At 43.1% G+C, this 21,202-nt stretch overlaps 1 protein-coding gene across 2 annotated transcripts in view; it reads left to right on the top strand.

Moving 5' to 3' along the window:
- Nucleotides 1–9,902: 9,902 nt before the first annotated feature.
- LOC146359333 (gamma-aminobutyric acid receptor subunit rho-1) overlaps nt 9,903–21,202 on the top strand; it is a 70,114-nt gene continuing 58,814 nt past the window's right edge. The window contains exon 1 of one of the 2 annotated variants that reach the window (XM_084827078.1): nt 9,903–10,111. In XM_084827078.1, the coding sequence (XP_084683204.1) occupies nt 10,035–10,111 (77 nt within the window). In that variant the 5' untranslated portion in view covers nt 9,903–10,034. Of the gene's footprint in view, nt 10,112–20,637; nt 20,938–21,202 lie in introns of those variants that run through there. The other variant, XM_084827077.1, reaches the window with a different exon arrangement.

Genomic DNA, 21,202 nt, shown 5'->3' with positions numbered 1-21,202 from the left:
TCCATGCCATGTAGGGCTTTATAGGTCAAAAGCATCACTTTGAATTGAGCCTGGAAATGAATCAGAAGCCAGTGAAGGCAAGAAAGGACTGGTGTAGTATGTTCATAACCCCTGGTCCCAGTTAAAGCTCTTGTTGCCATGTTGTTGTACCAGCTGTAGTTTCAAAGGTACATATAACACATTATAACAGTCCAAATGCTATGAACTAATATAACACGTATACACTTAGGGTGCAATCCTATCTGATCTGCCCTGGTTACTCGTAAGCCTCTGAACTCAGAGGCTCACGAGTATCTATTGCAGAGTGGGAGGTGTGTCGTACCGCCTCCTCTGCATTTAAGCTAAGCGGGCATTTTCACCCCAGTCTCCTCCACTCCCCTGGGACTGCCCCCTTTTCCCTGTCTCCATGCTCCATTTTCCATGGAGAGGTAGCCAGCACAGTTCTTTTCGTGCCAGCAGGGAGGAGGAAGGGGAGGTGGCAGGGAGTGCAGTTTCCTGGCTCTGCAGCCAGAGCCCTGATTCCAACCTCAGAACCAGGAAAGTGAACAATCCTATGTCCCCCAGACCCTGTCTAGGGGACATAGGATTGCTCTCCTAATGAATGTGAAAAATGGGTTCTTTATTTCCTCTATTTTAATTTGCTCTGGTGGAGAAAAGCCATAGATATTTTTGAAAAGTAGTGAAGATGTGGTATAAAATATGTATTGCATTAAAAAATAAAGCACAATAAGTGAAACTATCATAAAGGTAATGATAAAATAATAAAATATACAAATTAATTGTATTAACTGATTATAAGGCAAAATAGATGACAAACTGAATATAAGAGAAAGCATAACAAATATTATACTCTAACTTGGTATAGCACTGCCTTCAGGACAACTAACTTAAGCATTCTCAGGGCTAAACTACATGCTACATTAAATATGTAGCATGCAGCTGATCCTCACCATTTTGTTTACCTTAATGTTACGTGTCTGTGGGCCCAATCCAGATCAGGACCATTGTGCACAGGTAGGGGAGGTTTAAACCTTCCCACCCAACCATTTCCCTGCTAAATCCCCCCCCCCCCGGCTAAAAAAAGGGTGTGAAATCATCCATTGGTGCCAATGGTTCTTTTTCCTCTTTTTTTAGCCCCCGTGCAGGTGGAGCGAATAAATATGGGGGGGGGGGTTAAACCTTCCCTATCTGCACACAGTGGTTCTGATCTGGATCAGGGCCGTGTTTGCTTACACCAAAATGGTAAACAAAATGGTAAGTATCTGCTGCACACTACATATTTAATGATCCAGTTCGCACTATCGCGGCTGGGGAAGTAAGCCACACTGGCTTATTTCCCCTGATTATGCATTATGGAATCATGTCAGAGAGGATTAGCATAATTACCCTTGACAGTGCAGCTTGTTGTGTTGTGTGAACCCAGCCAGGGTTGCTTGTCATCATAGGTAACAAGCCCCCACAACCTGTGGGGTGTTAAGATTCTTGGTGGCTTGTTACCCACAGCAACAAGCCAGCCTGGCCAGGTTCACACGACATGACAAGGCTAATCCCTCTGACATGTGACCGACACAGATCACCCCTCTGTTCCTCCAAAAGGAAAACCTGTGGCAGAGTTTTAAATTTCAGCATGGTTGTGTGATGAAAGCCATAAAACAATTAAGAAAAACAGGAGGATGAAAAGTTAATTGTATTTTCACCTAAAGCATTCAATATCATTTCCTTACTCTGCCTTGCTTATTCCTTTGCTAAGCATCATCCTAAATAGTTATGTATTATTCCATAACCAGACAAGGACAGTTCAGGGATAAGCTCTAATTTTTAATGTCTATTTGATTGGGAGGGGGGACTGTCCAGGTGCTGTGTTATCTTCAGGGAGAATGACTAGCCTTCACAACCTTCATGGCTCCCAGCTGAAAGAGTATCCATTCTTTATCATGCCCTTCACACTTCCATGTTTTCCTGGAAGCACTGGGGCCCTTCTTAAGGTGTTTTCTGCATACCATCCTCAAGGATACTTTGGCCTGATTTGCACTATCATGGCAGCTGAAACAAGCTCAGGGGTTATTTGATGGTTGCTGCCCACCCCAAACAAACCATACCACCCAGGTTTGGATGATATGGCAAACGATGTTGCTGTGGGTAATTAGGGAAATCTGCCCAGCATGTGTGACAGCTGCAACAAGCCAGAGTAGCTTGTTTCAGCCTCTGTGATCATGCAAATTGAGTGCTTGGAGGTTTCTCCATGACAAGGGAAGGAGAAGCAAATGGAGGATTATTTGGATTTTTTCAAGAGATCGGCTTTAGCGTGCTTTGGTCTGTGCAGGGCTCCACGAGCAAGTGCACTGCACCAGTATAAGTCACTTCACAGAACATACTTCCAGGTGGGGGGGGGGTTGGAGTGAATGTCATCTGACTGACAGGGGCTGTTCAACCAATAAGAGAGGCTTTCCCCCAATCCAGGCTCCCCCCCTTTCTCCTTCGATAAAATCTTGGGAAGTTTCCTCCTGTCTTGACAGAAATCACTCTCCTCTCTCCCCGCGACCTGCATTAATTACTTCCTTAAAGCAACAATCATTACTGGAACACAGTGTTTTCCCTACCCTGAACCTGCCAAAACTGTGAACAATCTCCTTCTCTCTCGCTCTCCCCCACCCCCACATTAATTACTTACTTAAAACAACAACAACAGGAACACAGTGTTCTCCCTGCCCTGCTGCAATCAGTTGAAGCTTTGAAGCTTTGACATTAAGACTCTTAAATGCATTACTTCAATTAATTGGAATCTCAGTAATTTCAGAAGTGAGCATTCCAGGAATAAGCCTCATTGACCACAATGGGAGTTACTTCTGGGCAGCCACACTTATGTTTGTGCTGAGAAAGAGGGAGGGGAAACAAAAGGATGGGAAACCAGCCCCCTTTCTAACCCGATGCTGCACAGGATCAAAGGTACAAAGTAGTTACTTCTGAATGGCAATAAACAGAGAATCACAGCATCAAGATCATGCTTTACAGCTTTTAGGGAATGAGTGCTTTAAAATGTGCTCTTTCGATTGAGGGAGATCACTATACATTCTGAAGTGCGCATTCAGGGGACAAGCCTCCTTGATCACGATGGGAGTTATTTCTGAGTAGACACACATATGTTTGTGCTGTGAAACACAGGGATGGGAAACTCAGGGACAGGAAACAGCCCTTGACTGGGGTCAGGGTGAAAGGCACACCCCTGGGCAGGACTAGCATACCTGAGTAAATGCGGGGATTGGGGCACACAACTACTATACCACAGAGAACCCAACTTAAGGAAAAGAATCAGACTATAAGCGGTCTCAGGAAATCTGGTTTTTCCGCGATAAGCTCCGGGGGTGGCTGCAGGATGGCCATGACATCATGTATCCCTAACTACCTCCAAATGCAGCAAGCTCAGAGTAAATTGGTCGTGGAGACACCCCCCTTGTCAGCATTTATTGGTCTCTCCTCCTTGTTTCCAGCAAAGCACACAAAAACCAGCATGGGGTCTGTGAGTGAATCTTTCAGCTCATAGGAAGTCCAGGGCCAGATCTACCTTGTGTTCTATCGATCTGATCCCATTGTAGTGACGCTATATCCCTCTTGTGCATTTATACCTCGTAGCACACACAATGACATCTGGTGTGGTACTTTGGATAATAAGGCATAAAAAGTGTGAAATAACACTACAGAATGCCTAATACGCCCCAACAGTCATCAGTGCACTTCAATACTAATAAAAAGCACTAGTGTAGATCTATCCCAGGATTTATAGGCCATTACCTTGTTCATGAGACCCCAGAACCCAGAAAATGAGTCTAAGAGTAGAATCTGATTAACAGAATTAACATAAGCAAATGTGCAATAGCAAGGTTTGTATCCTGTCAAGGTGATTCTGGACCGGTGGCTCCTAGCACTACTAAATCATTGCTCTTCCACTGTAAGCTACATTTCATTTCATTTCATTTCATTTACACTTGTGGAATTGTGGAATTGCAATTGACTCTCCAGATTTCAGTGCTTTTTCTGCATGCCACAATATTCCATCCACACTAGTTTCTTATATTATATAAGACAGTACAATAGAAATGGGTAATGCTATCCATTCTATCTAGCAAATTGAGTGCAGGAATTCCAGCACTTGCCCAAGACTGAGTGTGTTTTCAAAAACCCTTAAAACTCCTAACTGTAACTTTAAAAAATGTCTACATTATGATGTCACAAACACCTTGCACATAGCCAACCCTCAACATGGTGTCACAATTACCTTCCCCCATAACCGACCCCTTAATTCCCTTTGATAATTATATGTTAGGGTGCTTCCAGATGGAGTGCTCCTAGGGCTACCAATCAAAATGCATTGTGCACCTATTCCATCTTTTCCTCCTTAACAGATTTTTTTTCTGGTAAGAAAAAAGGTGGAAGAAGTGGTGGAAAAACATAGGAGGATTACAAATGGAAGATGATGTCATCTGGACCCCTTCACCTCCCAATAAAACACCATGTCTGAGACAGAACAATTGCAAGAAAAAAGCCTTATTTGGAAGCATACTTGGTCTGAGGGGAGCTACACTTCCCAAACAGAGATTCCAGATGTGTCCCTGATGTGTACTGATGCTTTAGTGCAAGACTGGATCCATTTGCATAAGCTTGGAAATATGGTTCCATCAGGGCATTCAAATTAAATGAGTAGGTAGGGTAAGTAGGGACTTAACATTCTAATTGTATAGGGCTGTTTCTATATAAGAACTACATTTCAAGTTTAAAAACAGAATGACAATGCCCATGAACAAACATTTAGACATGGAGATAGTAAAGAAGGCAGATCTAAATGGCAACACCTGCCTCTGTCCACATAGCTAGCAAAATGCACACTCATAAAACAGTGCAGTTGTGGACATCCATGCTGGAAAGCTCATTTTAAATATGTAGACATGGTTTCTACATTTCATAACTAGTTCAATATATTAATTAAATACATTGCCATGTTCAGAGTGGGCAGCATGTTAAGAAACTGTCATTATCAACAGACAGTTGGTTAGTCCAGATTAATTCCTAATGAAGACAAAAAAACTCTTTATGTAATGTAATGCTTTTGGCTATGGATCAAGGGTTGCAATCATCCACCCACAGCAAACCTTTAAATCCGGCTTTGTTCCACAGGGGAAAAAAATCCCCCTAAAATACCTTCCCATATCTAAAGTTACCGTTCAACCAATCTAAACCGACCAATTCGAATTTGTGGGGACTTCAAATTGTATCTGTAAACTGTCCAATAGGCTATATATTAGCAGAGTGATGCTGCTCTTTTACCTAGAGAGCTCTTGGGAGGAATCAAGTGAGGCAGCCACTAGAGTTACATTTCTACACTCAAAAACTCCTAAGTCTTCAAAGAGAAAAATGCTAACCCTTCCGACAACTTGGTCACTGCTACACTGGAGAGCAAACCGATAGGCACCAAAGTAAGCTGAAACAAGAGGCAGCAGAGTACGAGCTACCTACATATCTCAGAGACCAGCTTTCCTCATATGGATTCCCATTAAGATAATCAACTGGAGCCCTGCTTCATTGTCACATGAGGTCAGGATGGCCACAACCAGAAGCAGATCCTTAATTGCTGTAGTACCAAATGCACAAAATAGCCTCCCTGAGGAGGGATATATCAGTTTTGTTGGCTTTCCAGAGAGGTTGCTGACATGACATCTGAGAGCTGATAAATTGCTGCCAAGGTGGGATTATATGATTGCTGCTGTGTGGCTGTGTGTGTGTGTGTATGTGTGTGTGTGTGTGTGTATATATATATATATATATATATATATATATATATATATAGACAGATGATGAAAGAAAGAAAGAACGAAAGAAAGAAAGATTGATTCTGTTTGTGCTGGCTTCAGATACTGGCTTTTTATTATTGTTGTTTTTAAATGTGTGAAGAGGCTGAATCCAGCATTTCCTGACAAACGAAGATTTTTCAACAAAGTAATAGATAAAAATCTCAATTTCAACTGATATTAAATAAGGGGAAAATGCTTTGAAATGTGTTATATACATTCTAAGTGCTATTGTTGTTGTTATTATTATTATGTTGTTGTTGTTGTTGTATCCATTTGTGGCTTGTGCTAGTGGAAAGAGCTTCTGCTTGCATAAGACATGGCACACATTTTCACTGAACCTGCCCCTCGCCCCCCACTGAAAACCCTCATGTTCCCTTAAAAGATGCTCCTAATAGTTGGGGCCCTTTGGAACAGTATGGATGCAGAGAGATGCAGTAAATGGGGCAGGGAGGGTGGGTAATCAGCAAAAATTGTGTGCCTTAAGTGAGCAGAAGCCCTTTCCCCTAGCACAAATCCAGCACTGGACACACAATTCATATAAACTGTTAATATGAATTGTTAATGCAACTGTTTATTGACCTAGTCAAAATATACACTGGCCTTGGAACAAGACTTGCCTGTCAACCTGACAAAATGGGTAAGAATATGGAAAACAGCACCAGGATGCTCTTCCTGAACTACAAGTTGAGAACTGAATGCAAAATCTTGACACTAAGCTGAGGACACCTAAATATACTGTATAAGCAAAAAAGGGAACAAAACTGTTTCCCAGTTGGCACATACTTCCACATGTTGAGGGAGTTGCAGACAACAATGAATTTTGGATCATACAATGGGATGATTGGGGGGGAAAGGACTAGATCCTTATTCCAGCCAAAAAAAAAAAAAAGGTTAAAAGTGCTTGAGGGCAAAGGGCAGAAAACATAACTGGTACATGCTGACAGTGTTTTATTGTTGTTGTTGTTGTTGTTCAGTCGTTCAGTCGTGTCCCGACTCTTCGTGACCCCATGGACCAGATCACGCCAGGCCTTCCTGTCCTGCACTCTCTTCCGGAGCATACTCAAGTTCATATTCATCACATCGGTGATGCTATCTAGCCATCTCATCCTCTGCCGTCCCCTTCTCCTTTTGCCTTCAGTCTTTCCCAGCATCAGGGTCTTTTCCAGAGAGTTTTCTCTTCGCATTAGGTGGCCAAAATACTGGAGCTTCAGCTTCAGTATCTGTCCTTCCAATGAGCACTCAGGGTTGATTTCCTTTAGGATTGACTGATTGGACCTTCTTGCAGTCCAGGGGACTCGTAAGAGTCTTCTCCAGCACCACAGTTCAAAAGCAGCAATTCTTCGGCGCTCAGCCTTCCTTATAGTCCAGCTCTCACAGCCATACATTACTACTGGGAAAACCATAGCTTTGATTAGACGGACCTTTGTCGGCAAGGTGATGTCTCTGCTTCTTACTATGCTGTCTAGGTTGGCCATAGCTTTCCTCCCAAGGAGCAAGCGTCTTTTAATTTCATGGCTACACTCACCGTCTGTGGTGATCTTGGAGCCCAAGAAAGTAAAATCTGTCACTGCTTCCATTTCTTCCCCTTCTATATGCCAGGAAGTGATGGGGCCAGATGCCATGATCTTAGTTTTTATAATGTTGAGTTTCAAACCAGCTTTTGCACTCTCCTCTTTCACCCTCAACAAGAGGCTCTTGAGATCCTCTTCGCTTTCTGCCATTAGGGTGGTATCGTCTGCATATCGGAGGTTGTTGATAATTCTCCCAGCAATCTTAATTCCGACCTCTGATTCATCCAACCCAGCATTTCTCATGATGTACTCTGCATATAAGTTAAATAAGCAGGGTGACAATAATAGTTAAGAATTGGATAACAGCACAAACTCTGGATATTAAAAAGCTGTATTTTAAAATGTGGAAAATACCCATAATGGAAAAATCAAACGTGGATGGCTCAGTCTAGGAAATATAGGGCTTTTCTACACAAGGCATTTATTGTGTGCTTGTCATTCCCTACTCATGGTTGTTTACAGGTTCTTTAGATAATGTCGTGACCCTCCAGTTTTGCTTCTGTTTCTAAACTACACTTTTGGCGAGTCTTTTTAGAGAAGGGAAAATGGGGTATTATTTAAAGAAAGTGAAAGAAAATGTTATTCCACTTCTGTAATTGTGTTATTCCGCTATACCACAGTGCCACTGAGAGGTTATATAGCAGAAAAGCAGGAAAGAAAACACTCCTTGTATAGTGCTCGGAACTCTATGCTGCAGCGAAACTGAAAGTAGATACAGCTGATTAGCAGCCTCATAGAGCCCTTTTATTGACTCTATTAATAAGGATACGGGTTTGTCTATGTATCCCTGGTGTTCCTTGAGCCCCATACAGGTGGTCCATAGGAAGCTTGTACAACAGTCAAGAATATCTATACATGTACTTGATTCCCCCCCACAAGGCCGTTTTGACCAGGGCTGGATAACAAGGGCCTGGTCTATCACCTGTGATTTTCATAATACAGCTCTGGTTTTGACTATGATGCCAGCGCTGAAAAAAAACTATTAAAATATAAGTTATATATGTGCTTTGATTTGTAGAACAAAAACACACACAAACAAGCTTATTAAGAGGTCTGCTTAGATCCCCAGCAATTTTCAAGTGGTGTGTGAAGAAAAACATCTGAGAACTGCTAGATATAGAACAATATTGTTGTACTGCAATGCTAAATACTTCAATATAGAGAAGAATAAAAATAAGAAGTCTTTTAGTTTACAATGTATCGATTATGAATAGAATTATTTCATTTGATTTGTAATAATTATACAGGGCAGAATCATAAAGAATAATACTTGTAATATTTTATTGCTTTTATGCCACAAATTTATGGCCTCCAGTTTGAATGGATACAAATTTCTGCTGCAGACAAAACAGCATGACCAGCAGCAACCTGAAACTACTTGGCAACATTTAAAATAGACAGTGTGAAAGCAGCCTATCCCATGGTAGCTATCTGGTATACAGTACAGGGAAGCATGGGGTTAGATGCCCTGGAACAGCTTGTCCATTTCAAGGAAGTGCTGGCACTTCAAGAATATGTAAGCAAAGCAGCTTTCCCAAACATATCCCCCCTTCCCCTCCTTGCTCAAATGATTATCAGGCCAAGTCATAAAGATAAACATAGGAGCAAAAGACACAGCCACTGTTCTTTGTGGGACACATTTCCATCCAAGACGGTCTCACTTTTCTAAGGAAATGTGAAAGGAGGGCTGGATCAAGTCTAAAGCACCATTTGCCTTCTTATTTCAAGAAGCAGAAATGACCTAGTTATCTGGGTTGCAGAGGATTAACCTGTAACAACAGCGGGAGGGAGCCAACGACTAATGTGTTTCCGGGGCTTGCATGGTTCAGTATATGACGTCCACATTCATATTGCTACGACTGGCATTGTGATCCCTGATTTCTGGTACTCATCCCTGGTAAATCGCTGTCTGTCTTTTGCCTTTGGGGGATGCCTTGTTAGCATTTTAATGCAGTGTGAGTCATGACTTAAGTCCTATTAATTACGATGGGAATTAAGAGCCAGTAATTCAGTTGGGATCCAACCCAATGTCTATAAAATTGTTCTTATTCCACTCTATGCTTTTCCACTCCCCCAGCTTTTAATCGTTTTGCATGTTGCAGTCACAGGAACGTTTTTTAAAGGGCTTGGGGGATAGAATTCTCAGTTTTAAGTTTGCTCCACCAGGGGGAAATAAATCCACACACATTTTCCCCCCTTCTTCAGTTCAGTCTAAAAACAGCTTTTTTGTTCTCACTCCTGTTAGAAATGCATTTAATATCTTTAACCCTCAAAACGTTTCTCAGAATTCTGCAGTGTTTTTATTTTAAAACTCACTCAAAGCTTCGGGGAGGAAAAAAATCTCCCCACCATTTGAATGTTTAAGTAGATTTCTTCTAACTTCATGAAGTGGACTGGAGGGTATAATTCATATCTACAAATGGGAAAAGTTCAGACAATATTGTGGAGATGCCCAGCTACCTTGGAGGCAAGACAAACCTCACTCAATGTACCTTACTGGCTGAGTGAGAGGAACTGAGGGCCAACCCTACCATTAGGCTGAGTGAGGGAACTACGTTCCTCAGGCAGCAGTAGCTGGGGGTGGGGAGAGGTGGCAAGGTGTTGGAGAGCAGAGCTGTGTATGCTGTGCAGCCTGCCCTGTGCCCCCTATGCTAGCTTGCTGGCCGCAGTGGAAGACATCCCATCTCCAGTGCTGAGGTAAGATTCAGCTGCCAGGCCAGTCTGCTTTTGTAAATGGGGGCAGAGGCTTATTCTTCACCTGAGGCAGTGGCACAATTAAGTCTGGGCCTTAGGGCCAGAGTCCAGGGCCCCAAAGCCCAGGGGCCCCTCAAATGACCACTCAGAAAGTGGCAGGCGAGGAGGGCATCAATGGAGCAGAAGCTAACTCGAGTTTCTTCCTATGGTCATGATGGTGCAATGATTCAAGTGAGTTTAAAACTGCACATGCTCAGAGTATCTATATCTATATCTATCAGGGTTGGCAAGTAGTTGCTAAACTATTTTGCTGTTGTTCTAACGTATCATGGAATGTAGAAGCAATTGTAATGCATGGGATGGCAGTTTGAGGGGGGAAGAGAAATGTTAGTTGTGTGCTTCACCACTGAAATAATACACATGGTCATCAAAGGGTGGGGTGGGGGGTAAAGATTATTAAGTCCAGGGTCTAAAAGAGGGATGAGCAACTTGTGGCCCTCCTGATGTTTTGGCCCACAACTCCCATGATCCCTCATTGTTGGCTACACTGGCTAGGGCTGTTGGGAGTTGTAGGCCAAAACATTTGAAGGGCCATAAGTTGCTCACCCCTGGTCTAAAATTACCTAGCTGCACCACTGCTCCCATATCAACTGCTCTTTCTTTAAGATCATCTGCAAAGAGGCTTCTCCATGTAGCTCTGATTGCAGAGGGACAACGATCATACAAGGGACATTTTCTTGGTAATGGCTGCACTCTCCAAAGAGATTCACCTGGTACCAACACTGAGATAATTTAGGTGGCAAGCGATGTTATTTATTTTTAAATACACCCAAGCATTTTAAACCATTTGATTTAATTGAGCAAGTGTGAATCTGTTTTAAGGTTTTAACTGCTGCTTTCATGTTTTTGTGTTCTTGTATTGATGTTATGCTGTACAGTGTCCACCATCCTGAAATTTGATATGCTATTTATTTATTTAAAATATTTATATTCCACTCCACATCAAAGATATGATGAAAGGCAGTATAAAAATGTGTTTTAAAGAAATAATAGTTCTAGAGTGCTTTTTGCAAAGATGTATTACTACTGGGCAAAAAAGAATTTGCTAGGCCTAGTACTGGAAAAATGAAAGGAAAACAAAAAGACAAGGTCTCGTATGGACCAGCCCCAGCCATTAGTTCTGCATTAGTTCTGAATCAAACACATTTTTACACCTGAAGCATCAACTAATATGAACCTATCAACCAAAAACTCACTGGAAAAGGCTCTGATGCTGGGAAAGATTGAAGGCAAAAGGAGAAGGGGATGGCAGAGGATGAGATGGCTAGATAGCATCACTGATGCAATGAATATGAACTTGAGCATACTCCGGGAGAGAGCGGAAGACAGGAAGGCCTGGCATGCTATGGTCCATGGGGTCATGAAGAATTGGACATGACTTAACGACTGAACAACACCAAACAATATGTTCCTATCAACCAATACGCAACTATCTTTACTACCATAAAGGGACGTGAGAGAACTGTTTACAGGAAACCTGGATTAGCGGTGTGAGTGGTCATAAATAGCAGTGCTGCCACAACAGGTGTTCCAGCTGCTGGGGTCACATCATCTGGCTAGCTATTCACAGCTGTAATGTTCCTCGTCTCTCCCCTCATCCAGTGAAACTCACAGTGCACAGAAAGGTCCTGCTATACAGTTAGGAAGAGCTTCAGCTATAGGTCCCAGATGTTTAGGTCCATGTCATTTGAATGGGCCTCCTGATTGGTTACTTTCAATAGCTGTTGTCACAGTACAGCATTATCTTATACATTCTTCCATTTTGTAAACAAGTGCCAGCCAGTGTTTCTAGTGTTTGATGAAATAAAACACAATTCAAGCAGTAGTTTTTGTTCAAGTAACTATCAAGTATATTTCTGCCTTCTCTTCAATACTTTCTGCCTTGCACATAATCACCCCCCCCACACACACACACACACACAAGTTAGAAGATCTGTCTTGCGCATCATGATTGCTGAAGTGATTGCTTTGGGCTACCATATGGATTTCCTACTGCTCAGCTCCACCTTGCAATTCACAAATTGTGATGGGGATGATTGTGTAGAGTATAAAACTGATGAACAACTTCCCTGAGCAAAAGCTGCAGTGCAAGACACACCATTGGCCTGAGACATGGTCAGCTGCTCAGGTCTGCTTCTTTAGGCAGAATTGCCTCACAGCTGTGGGTTTTCCGGTTCTGTTCTGGAAATCCTTGGATTCCTTGAAAACTTATCAGAACTTTCTTTGTGAGGTCAGGTTAGGTTGAAAACCACTGCCATCATGTACTGTTGGCTATCCCACAGACCTACTTTATCCTGATTATTCTGATACAATATGCACAGCATCTTTCTATAACAATATTACGCTATCCTTCCATATGGGGCCTTTCTACACAAAGCTTTTATCGTGTGCTTGTGATTCCTCACTCACAATAGTTTGCAGGTCCTTTACATGATGTCGCCATCCTCCAGGGCCTCTCCTGTGCTTTGTAACCGTTTTAGTGGGATTCTTTTCTAATGAGGAAAGTCTGGTATATCCTGAATGTCAGCATGAAATCCTGCATGTATTTGCACAATTCTGCTATACCACAGTGCCACTTAGTGGTTGTGCAATGGAACATATAGAAAGGCAGAGAAAGAAAACCCCCAGAAAAAAACGTGTAAAAGAACTGATCTTGATTCCAGAAAGAATCCAGAAATAGAAGCCTTGGTAAAGGGTTAAAAGCCTCATGTAGAAAAGCCCATTATCTCTGCTAGCACAGTCTTACAAGGCAAACCTGTGTAGGTTCATTCAGTTCAGCTTGATCTTCTTTGGCAGGGGAAAGGAAGAGTTGATGAAGTCATGTGGTCACACAGGCTGTCTGTCCTGTAGCACAGCTCATCTGCCATATTACAGTCCTACAGCAGCAATCCCTTTTTTTTTATCAACATCTGACAATTGCATCACCCTTTTTGATCTTTCCATTTTTTATATAGCTTCTCTTTGAAGATGATTAAGCCTCTCGGTCATTGCTGAGCTGTCAGCTCTCTGCTGAATTTATTTATTACATTTCTACACTGCCCAGTAGATAAGAACATGCAGTTTCCTGCAATAGTATATAACCCTGAGTAGACTTCTGACCACCACCAACAACATTCCAGGCTCTACTTTCTGGCTCTCCTAGGCCTAACCTTGCCTCCAGATCTCACTGTATTCTATCCAGGATCCTGACACTCACTTGTTAATGCCAGAACCCACCACCTGCAGGACTCTAGGCACTCTCCGCAGACCTATTTCCATCACTGGATAGTGGTGCTTCTGTAGGTGTGGCCTTGAATAGGAAAATAAATAGGGAGGCAGAAGTACCCTACAAGTGGCTGCAGGCTTGATGCAAGGGTAGAATTCCAACTCTGTGGATGAGGAAGAAAGATTGAAAGATTATCAGATGTTTTGCACCACACCTCCCATCATTCTTGATAATTGACCATACTGGCTGGGACTGATAGGAGTTGGAGTCCAAAACATCTGGAGGGCACCAGGTTGGGCATGGCTGATCTACCAGAATCCAGACTAGCACAGTGTGCCACAAGCACAACACAAGAACTAGAAATATGCACACAGCCAATACAAAAGCACATGATCTCATCCACAGACTACACATCAAGTTATAAAACATGCATAATATACGTAGCTTATTATCAAGGAATTCAGTTAGAAAAAAAATGCTGGTTTTACAGATGGAGAACACTAGTGAAATTTTATTTTCCCAATATTTAAAAGTGAAGGTAGCTGTGTTAGCTAAAAGAAACCTTCCATAAGATACTTTTATCATGCCAACTCTTAAGGTCCCAAAGTTTTGCACAGTACTTTGGGACCTTTGGAAGTCAGCCTAATAAAGGTATTACAGTGATATGGATTTTGGAAAATGTCTTTCAAAATATTTCTATGTTTTCTGTTAACCTAATACAAGTAAAAGGAATAAATACTGAGAACCTAACACAAGTAACAGATTAAATATTGAAAGCCCAAGATAATAGTAATAAGTAGGTAGGATGGGCCTATCCTTTAAAATAACTAGATAGGCAAAGCCTCTCCCACCAATTCCTACACCTGCTTGGAAGGCAATTCTGAAAGGCAATAAAGATATAACTAAAGCTGCAATCCTAAACACACTTACTAAGTCCCATTGAATTAAGTGGAATTTTCTGTCATGATCCCAGGTGTCACCGGGGTCACCCCCCCACCGGAATCATCTTCAGAGGAGGAGACAAAACCTTCAGAACCAGATGGCCCCAGGAAACAGGTCACCTCAGAAGACCCCAGCAGTAACCAAGGTGGTCTAGGACCCTCAGAGGTGATGCATTTGAATCTGTCTCCTTGAGAGGCAGAGAGCTCAAGTTCTGAGGCAGAGGAAGATGCCTGGCCACCACCCAGCCCCCGAGAATGCCAGTGCCTTAAGGCCCATGATAGGATGGTTGCCATGGGAACGAGTGCTTGCTTACTGAAGAGGACTACTCATGAGAAGGAGTCTCCTTAGGAGGAGGCCATCTGACACAAGCTTCTAGCGTGATGCAGCTGAGCCCTGGTTGGGGCTCTGGCTCTATCAGCTTTCAATTGTAACTTCAGAGCTCCTGGAAACAATGTCTGATCTTCAGCTCAGGTCTCTTTCTCCCTGAGCTTGCTGTGTGTTTGAACCTCTGTGCTACTGACCTCTGGACAGTAGCACAGAGTGACTCTGTTTCGGATTGTGTTTCTACTTGAGTGCTCTCCTGTGTTTTGAACTTAGGTCTCTTCTGGAAAACACCTATTTACCTGGTAAAACTGTGTTTTGACCATTGCCTATATCTTGACCGCTCCTGCCTTAGCCTGTTTGCTTTCTGGACTGAAACCTTTGTGCTTGTCCATTTGACTTCCCTATTTGGATTTGTCCCTGTATTTGCATAGCATTGAGCCTGACCCTGGTGGAGCAGGGCATTTACTTTCTCCGTGCCTCTCCCAGCAAGGAGAAAGGCAAAATGGCTCAGGGTGAGGTGGGAAGGGGGGATTATGACACCAGGCCATCTGCGGGTTGAATGATGACAGTGCATGGGCATGGTCAGTGACCTCATCCGAGGAGGTCCTACTTGGGGAGATTCAGCCCCTCACCCTAAACCAGTTCTGCACCCTGCTTTAGACTAAGGGTGCTTTAAGAGAGGGGTCTCAGTGCTATCTAATGGCTGCTATTTCAAATTCTTCTGCATCCAGAGTTGCAACTCAGCATAACTTGGCAGTTACAGCTTTTGCACTTCATGTATATCCCGCTGTCCACATAGTGGGTGTGACAGAGGATTGTTCTTTCTCCTAGTTTGTTCCCTCTCCTTTCCTCCACCTTCTCACAGTCGCTTTAATTCATAATTTCCTAAAGTTCTCCCCTCCTCCTCCCTTCTCCAGACTTTACTGTGAAGCCGACACTTTGACTGATTAGTTCCTGAAATTACTTCCTCCTCTCTGAACCACCTGGAAATTGCTTACCATTTCCTAATTTTTTTATTTTGTTTTTAATTTGCTCAGTTTGACTTTAGCAAAATACAAGAAGTGTTAATGTTTTAAAATGTTCATGCAAAAAAAAAAAGGAATGCTTTTTCAAAAAAACAAACAACTGGTGCCAAAATGATCATGAGCCCAGAGTCTGGCACTCACCTAGATGCAGAATCGGAGGTTGAGGAAACAGTGGTGCCAACAGAGCACCACTGTGGAATCAGAGACCCCTGAGGCCAAGACTCTTGGGCCGGGACCAACAACTGCAGTCCCTGAGCCTGGCTCCAGCACGGAGCCACACACCCATCGCTAAGAGTTCCACAGTCCGTGGAGCTGGTGCACCAATGCCGGCATCATGTCTGGCACGAGCTCTTGGAGGTCCAGAGGAGAGTGAGGCTCCAGGCCAAAGACTTGCCCCTTAAAGACTTCCCAGTTGTAGGGAAGGGTGGTGTCTGAGAGGGGGCTTCTGGAGTCCTTGTTGGAGCATGTTGCTCACCAGGAGCTCTCTTAGGTGCTGCAACATTTGGCCCGCCTTGCTGCACTGAGCCCTCTGGGCTCCTGCTTCACACCAGAACCTGGCAACTGATGGAAATGCAGATGCACCCAGGTAGGGAAGTGAATAGATTTGGTAATAGGGGCTTAACCTCCCAAAATGTCAAAAGTGCACATGTCAAAATCCCACCTCATCCCAAAGATGGAAGTATGTTCAGGTTTTGCAAGGTATGAAGTATTTCCAGGTTGTACAAGGTATGAAAAGAGACAAAAGCAGCATGGGAAGAACACAGGAGGAGGAAGACTTGATGATGACATATAGATGTCCTATAAAAACTGAGTGAACAACGCGTGGCAATTCCTCACTAGATATGTAGTGCAGAAATGCCCTGAAAGGGGGAGATGTCTGAGAATATCATCAACACTTTCAACCCCGGAACCATGGATGCTAGGACCTGCTTCTTTTTTTAACCATATATTTGGATGGTGGTAATGCTGATGGTGTGACCACCTTGGGTCAGGCTGTGACCCAGTAATGCTTGTTCCTGACCTACCAATTGAACAACACTAGTTGTCAATAGGTGGCACTATTATTAGTTGCAATTTGAATTGAACAGGGAATTTCCTTTTACTCTGAGATTCCTGTTCCTTTCATAGAATCATAGAATCATAGAATAGTAGGGTTGGAAGGGGCCTACAAGGCCATCGAGTCCAACCCCCTGCTCAATGCAGGAATCCAAGTCAGAGCATCCCTGACAAATGGCTGTCCAGCCTCGTCTTGAAGGCCTCCAGTGTGGGAGAGCCCACCACCTCCCCAGGTAATTGGTTCCATTGTCGTATTGCTCTTACAGTCAGGAAGTTTTTCTTGATGTTCAGCCGGAATCTGGCTTCCTGTAACTTGAGCCCATTATTCCGTGTCCTGCACTCTGGGATGATCAAGAAGAGATCCTGGCCTTCTTCTCTGTGACAACCTTTCAAGTACTTGAAGAGTGCTATCATTTCTCCCCTCAGTCTTCTCTTCTCAAGGCTAAACATGCCCAGTTCTTTCAGTCTCTCTTCATAGGGCTTTGTTTCCAGTCCCCTGATCATCTTTGTTGCCCTCCTCTGAACCCTCTCCAGTTTGTCTGCATCCTTCTTCAAGTGTGGTGCCCAGAACTGGACACAGTACTCCAGATGAGGCCTTACCAGTGCTGAGTAGAGGGGAACTAGTACTTCCCGAGATTTGGAAGCTATGCTTCTATTAATGCAGCCCAAAATAGCATTTGCCTTTTTTGCAGCCACATCACATTGTTGGCTCAAATTCAGCTTGTGATCGACAACAATTCCAAGATCCTTCTCGCTTGTAGTGTGGTTGAGCCACGTATCCCGCATCTTGTAACTGTGCATTTGGTTTCTTTTTCCTAGGTGCAGAACTTGGCATTTATCCCTATTAAATGTCATTCTGTTGTTTTCTACCCAGCGCTCCAGTCTATCCAGATCACTTTGAATTTTGTTTCTGTCTTCCAAAGTATTAGCTATCCCGCCCAATTTTGTGTCATCTGCAAATTTGATCAGCATTCCCTGCACCTCCTCCTCCAAGTCATTAATAAAAATGTTGAAGAGCACTGGGCCCAGGACTGAGCCCTGCAGTACCCCACTCGTTACCTCTCCCCAGTTTGAGAAGGTCCCATTGATAAGCAGTCTTTGAGTCCGATTCTGTAGCCAACTGTGGATCCACCGGATCGTTGTTTCATCTAGCCCACTTTGAGCTAGTTTGCTCATCAGGATATCATGGGGCACTTTGTCGAAAGCTTTGCTGAACTCGAGGTATATGATGTCTACAACATTCCCACGGTCTACAAGGGAGGTGACTTGATCAAAAAATGAGATCAGATTTGTCTGGCAGGACTTGTTTTTGACAAATCCATGTTGGCTTCGAGTAATCACGGCATTGTTGTCAAGGTGCTTCCAGATGGATTGCTTTATGATCTGCTCCAGAATTTTCCCAGGGATTGATGTCAGACTGACTGGTCTGTAGTTCCCAGGTTCCTCCTTTTTACCCTTTTTGAAGATAGGGGCAACGTTAGCCCTCCTCCAGTCATCTGGCACTTCCCCCGTCCTCCATGATTTCTCAAAGAGAATAGACAGCGGTTCTGAGAGTTCTTCTGCCAGTTCCTTTATTCCTCTAGGATGCAGTTCATCTGGCCCTGGAGATATGAACTCATTCAAAGTAATTAGGTGTTCCTTGACCATATGCCTATCGATCTCAAGCTGCAATCCTGCCCCTTCAGCCTGTACTTCGCCTTTGCCAGGGGGGTCATAGACCCTCTTTTGGGAGAAGACTGAGCCAAAGTAGGAATTGAGCACCTCTGCCTTTTCTTTGTCATCTGTTATCGTTTTGCCTTCCTTATTTAATAGCTGAACCACCATTTCTTTCCTCTGCCTTTTACTATGCACGTAGCTGAAGAAAGCCTTTTTGTTGTTTTTAGCATCCCTTGCTAACCTCAGCTCATTCTCAGCTTTAGCCTTCCTGACGCCATCCCTGCAATTCTGTGCTATCTGCCTGTACTTTTCCTTTGTTACTTGGCCTTCTTTCCACTTCCTATATGTGTCCTTTTTTGTTTTCAGGTCATCCCTAAGCTTTTTGTGAAGCCACATTGGCTTCTTCTGTTGTCTTCCACCTTTTCTTCTTGTTGGAATTGTTTGTGATTGTGCCTTGAGAATTTCCTTTTTTAAAAGCTCCCACCCATCTTGGACTCCTTTCCTCGTTAGCGTCGCTTGCCATGGGACCTTACTGATCATTGTTCTGAGTTTATTAAAATCAGCTTTCCTAAAATCCAGGGTATGCGTTTGACTACACTCAGCTTTTTTTCAGACAATAAAAATGTATCTGCCACCTTTCCAGGGGTTCTCCAACCTTTAACTGGTATCTTGTAACCCTGTAGTCTAGGTAGCAAAGCCATCAGGCCTCAAACATAACCTTCTCAATTTTTGAAAGGGGAAATCAACCTTCTATGCGGGGGGACACATGACTGAAAAGGTGGGTAAATGTGGTAGCCCAAATTGGGGGATTGAGCTCGTGTTTGTGTGAAAGCCTTGAATACTCATGTGAAAGTAATGGAGCCAAAGATTGTTACCGAGACAAAAGGCATGAGGAAGATGAAAAAAGGTAATGCAAAGACTCCAGTGGTAGAGCAATCTGGGTCCTAGAAAGTAAAAGAGAGCTTACTGGGCGGTATAGAAATGAAATAAAACAAAATAAAATAAAATGATTATAGTGACTGCTAATAAAAAGTGGAGTGATTCACTGAGAAGGGCACATTAGTTTGATCAATGTGTACAGTAATTCTAGCAACAGCTATCTCAGGTCTGATGTCAGCGGTCAGCATAGTTGGGCATCTACCAAGGTCAACCTCCCAGGAGGGGCCCCATTGCCAACTGTTGGAACCCACTGGCATTTCTGCTCCTTCCCCTTGTTCCTGTCATTGCTGACCTGCTTAGAGGGGGCGGGTGAACAGGCAGAGACAATGAGGAGGAGCAGAAGCACCCTTCGCTCATCTGGGCCTTTCCATCTGGGTGGCTGGGTGCACTGGGCTCAACAGGAGGGGCAAGTGAATGGGCAGCAATGGGGAGAAGGAGAGCCCCCTCCAGTGGGCCCACTGAGGGCATTTTGCCCACACTTACCTCCCAAAGAAAACCTTGGAAGTGGCACTGCACCATCTAAATCCTTCACTAACATTCATAATTTGCCAATGCTGGCATTATTATTACCTCAGCCCTTTAAAACCTCTTATTGTGATTTCCCACTAGTATGCTTTGTTGAGATAAGAACAATAAGATATGCTGGCTTACAAATATCCAGGACTGGAAAGGATGCCCAGTTCACTCTATGCACACCTTTACCTTTAGTTCAATCTATGCACATCTTTACTTCCTTCGCTGGATATTTTCTACAGGCCCCATATATATTCAAGTAGCCTGGCACACAGATAGCAATGAAGCAGAAGCCAGAAGCCCTGCATGTTCCCTGAAACATATCAACAATGACATCTACAGAAGCACCAGGTACTCTCAAAATAAAATGGCTAGGGATCAAAATATTATCTTTCATGCATAGAGCAAAGGGACAAGGATGAGGTAGTGGCATATGATACACATCAGAATGGCTCCTAGGTTAAAAATAGAATAAAAAGTATTTCCAAAAAAAAAAAAGAGAGAAGGGTTCCTTGTTAAAATTAGAGCTGGTGTATATATAAAGGCATCTCAGCAGGTGCTCCCATTACCATCAGATCCTTTCTTGCTGATTAAAGAGCTATACCAGACAACCCCTGAACAGCCTCTCTCTCATCACTTTCCTGGATGATCAATGCCATTTCCCCCAAATACCTGAAATGCTTCACTTTAAACCAATATTTACAATAGCCTATTTCAAGCAAAAAAGAATAATTGTTCTGTGCAGATTCATGAATTCCACACCGCTCAAAAATCCCTGTGCCATCTGACGTAGGGGGATTTATAGGTTTAGTGGAAATTGCTTTCCCTGCTGTCCAGATTAAATACTGTGGGATGATTTTTCGTATGAGTGAACATCCTTCCAGTAATGAACAGACTGATAATGTCTTAAAAAGATAAAAAGGATCTTTGCTTTGGTTTTCTTCTTCTTTTGTGGATTATTTTTGGACATAAAGAGTGAAGGATATCATGTGGACTGTCCATAAAATGAGGTTTGGCATCTTCTTGCTGTTTTGGGGGTGGGTTTTATCTACAGAATGCAGAGCTCACTGGCACGGAAAGGAAATACATGAAGTCTATAAGAAGGGCAGGTGAGTTGACTCAAGTGTGAATCTGTAAAATAAGAGAATTGATATATTTCTGATGAATATAGAAGCCCTAACAGATCAGACCAGCCAGCCCTCGCTTGTACATAAATTATTCTGTTCTTTGCTTGCAATGTTTTGCTTAGTCCTTTTTCATTGAATGGGAAGCTGTTGGACATTTTTACTGTCCAACATACCAAACATGCAAACAAAATCAAGTTTAATATGTCTTTCTAGTTTTGGAGAAGAAAACCAGGAGCAACTTTTGAAA

This window comes from Heloderma suspectum, chromosome 1 (genome assembly GCF_057233095.1).
Source record: "Heloderma suspectum isolate Gila_16-S chromosome 1, 16-S_ref, whole genome shotgun sequence".
NCBI lineage: Eukaryota > Metazoa > Chordata > Lepidosauria > Squamata > Helodermatidae > Heloderma > Heloderma suspectum.
The sequence above is the reverse complement of the archived record's forward strand: the minus strand, read 5'-3'. Positions and strand labels throughout refer to the sequence as shown.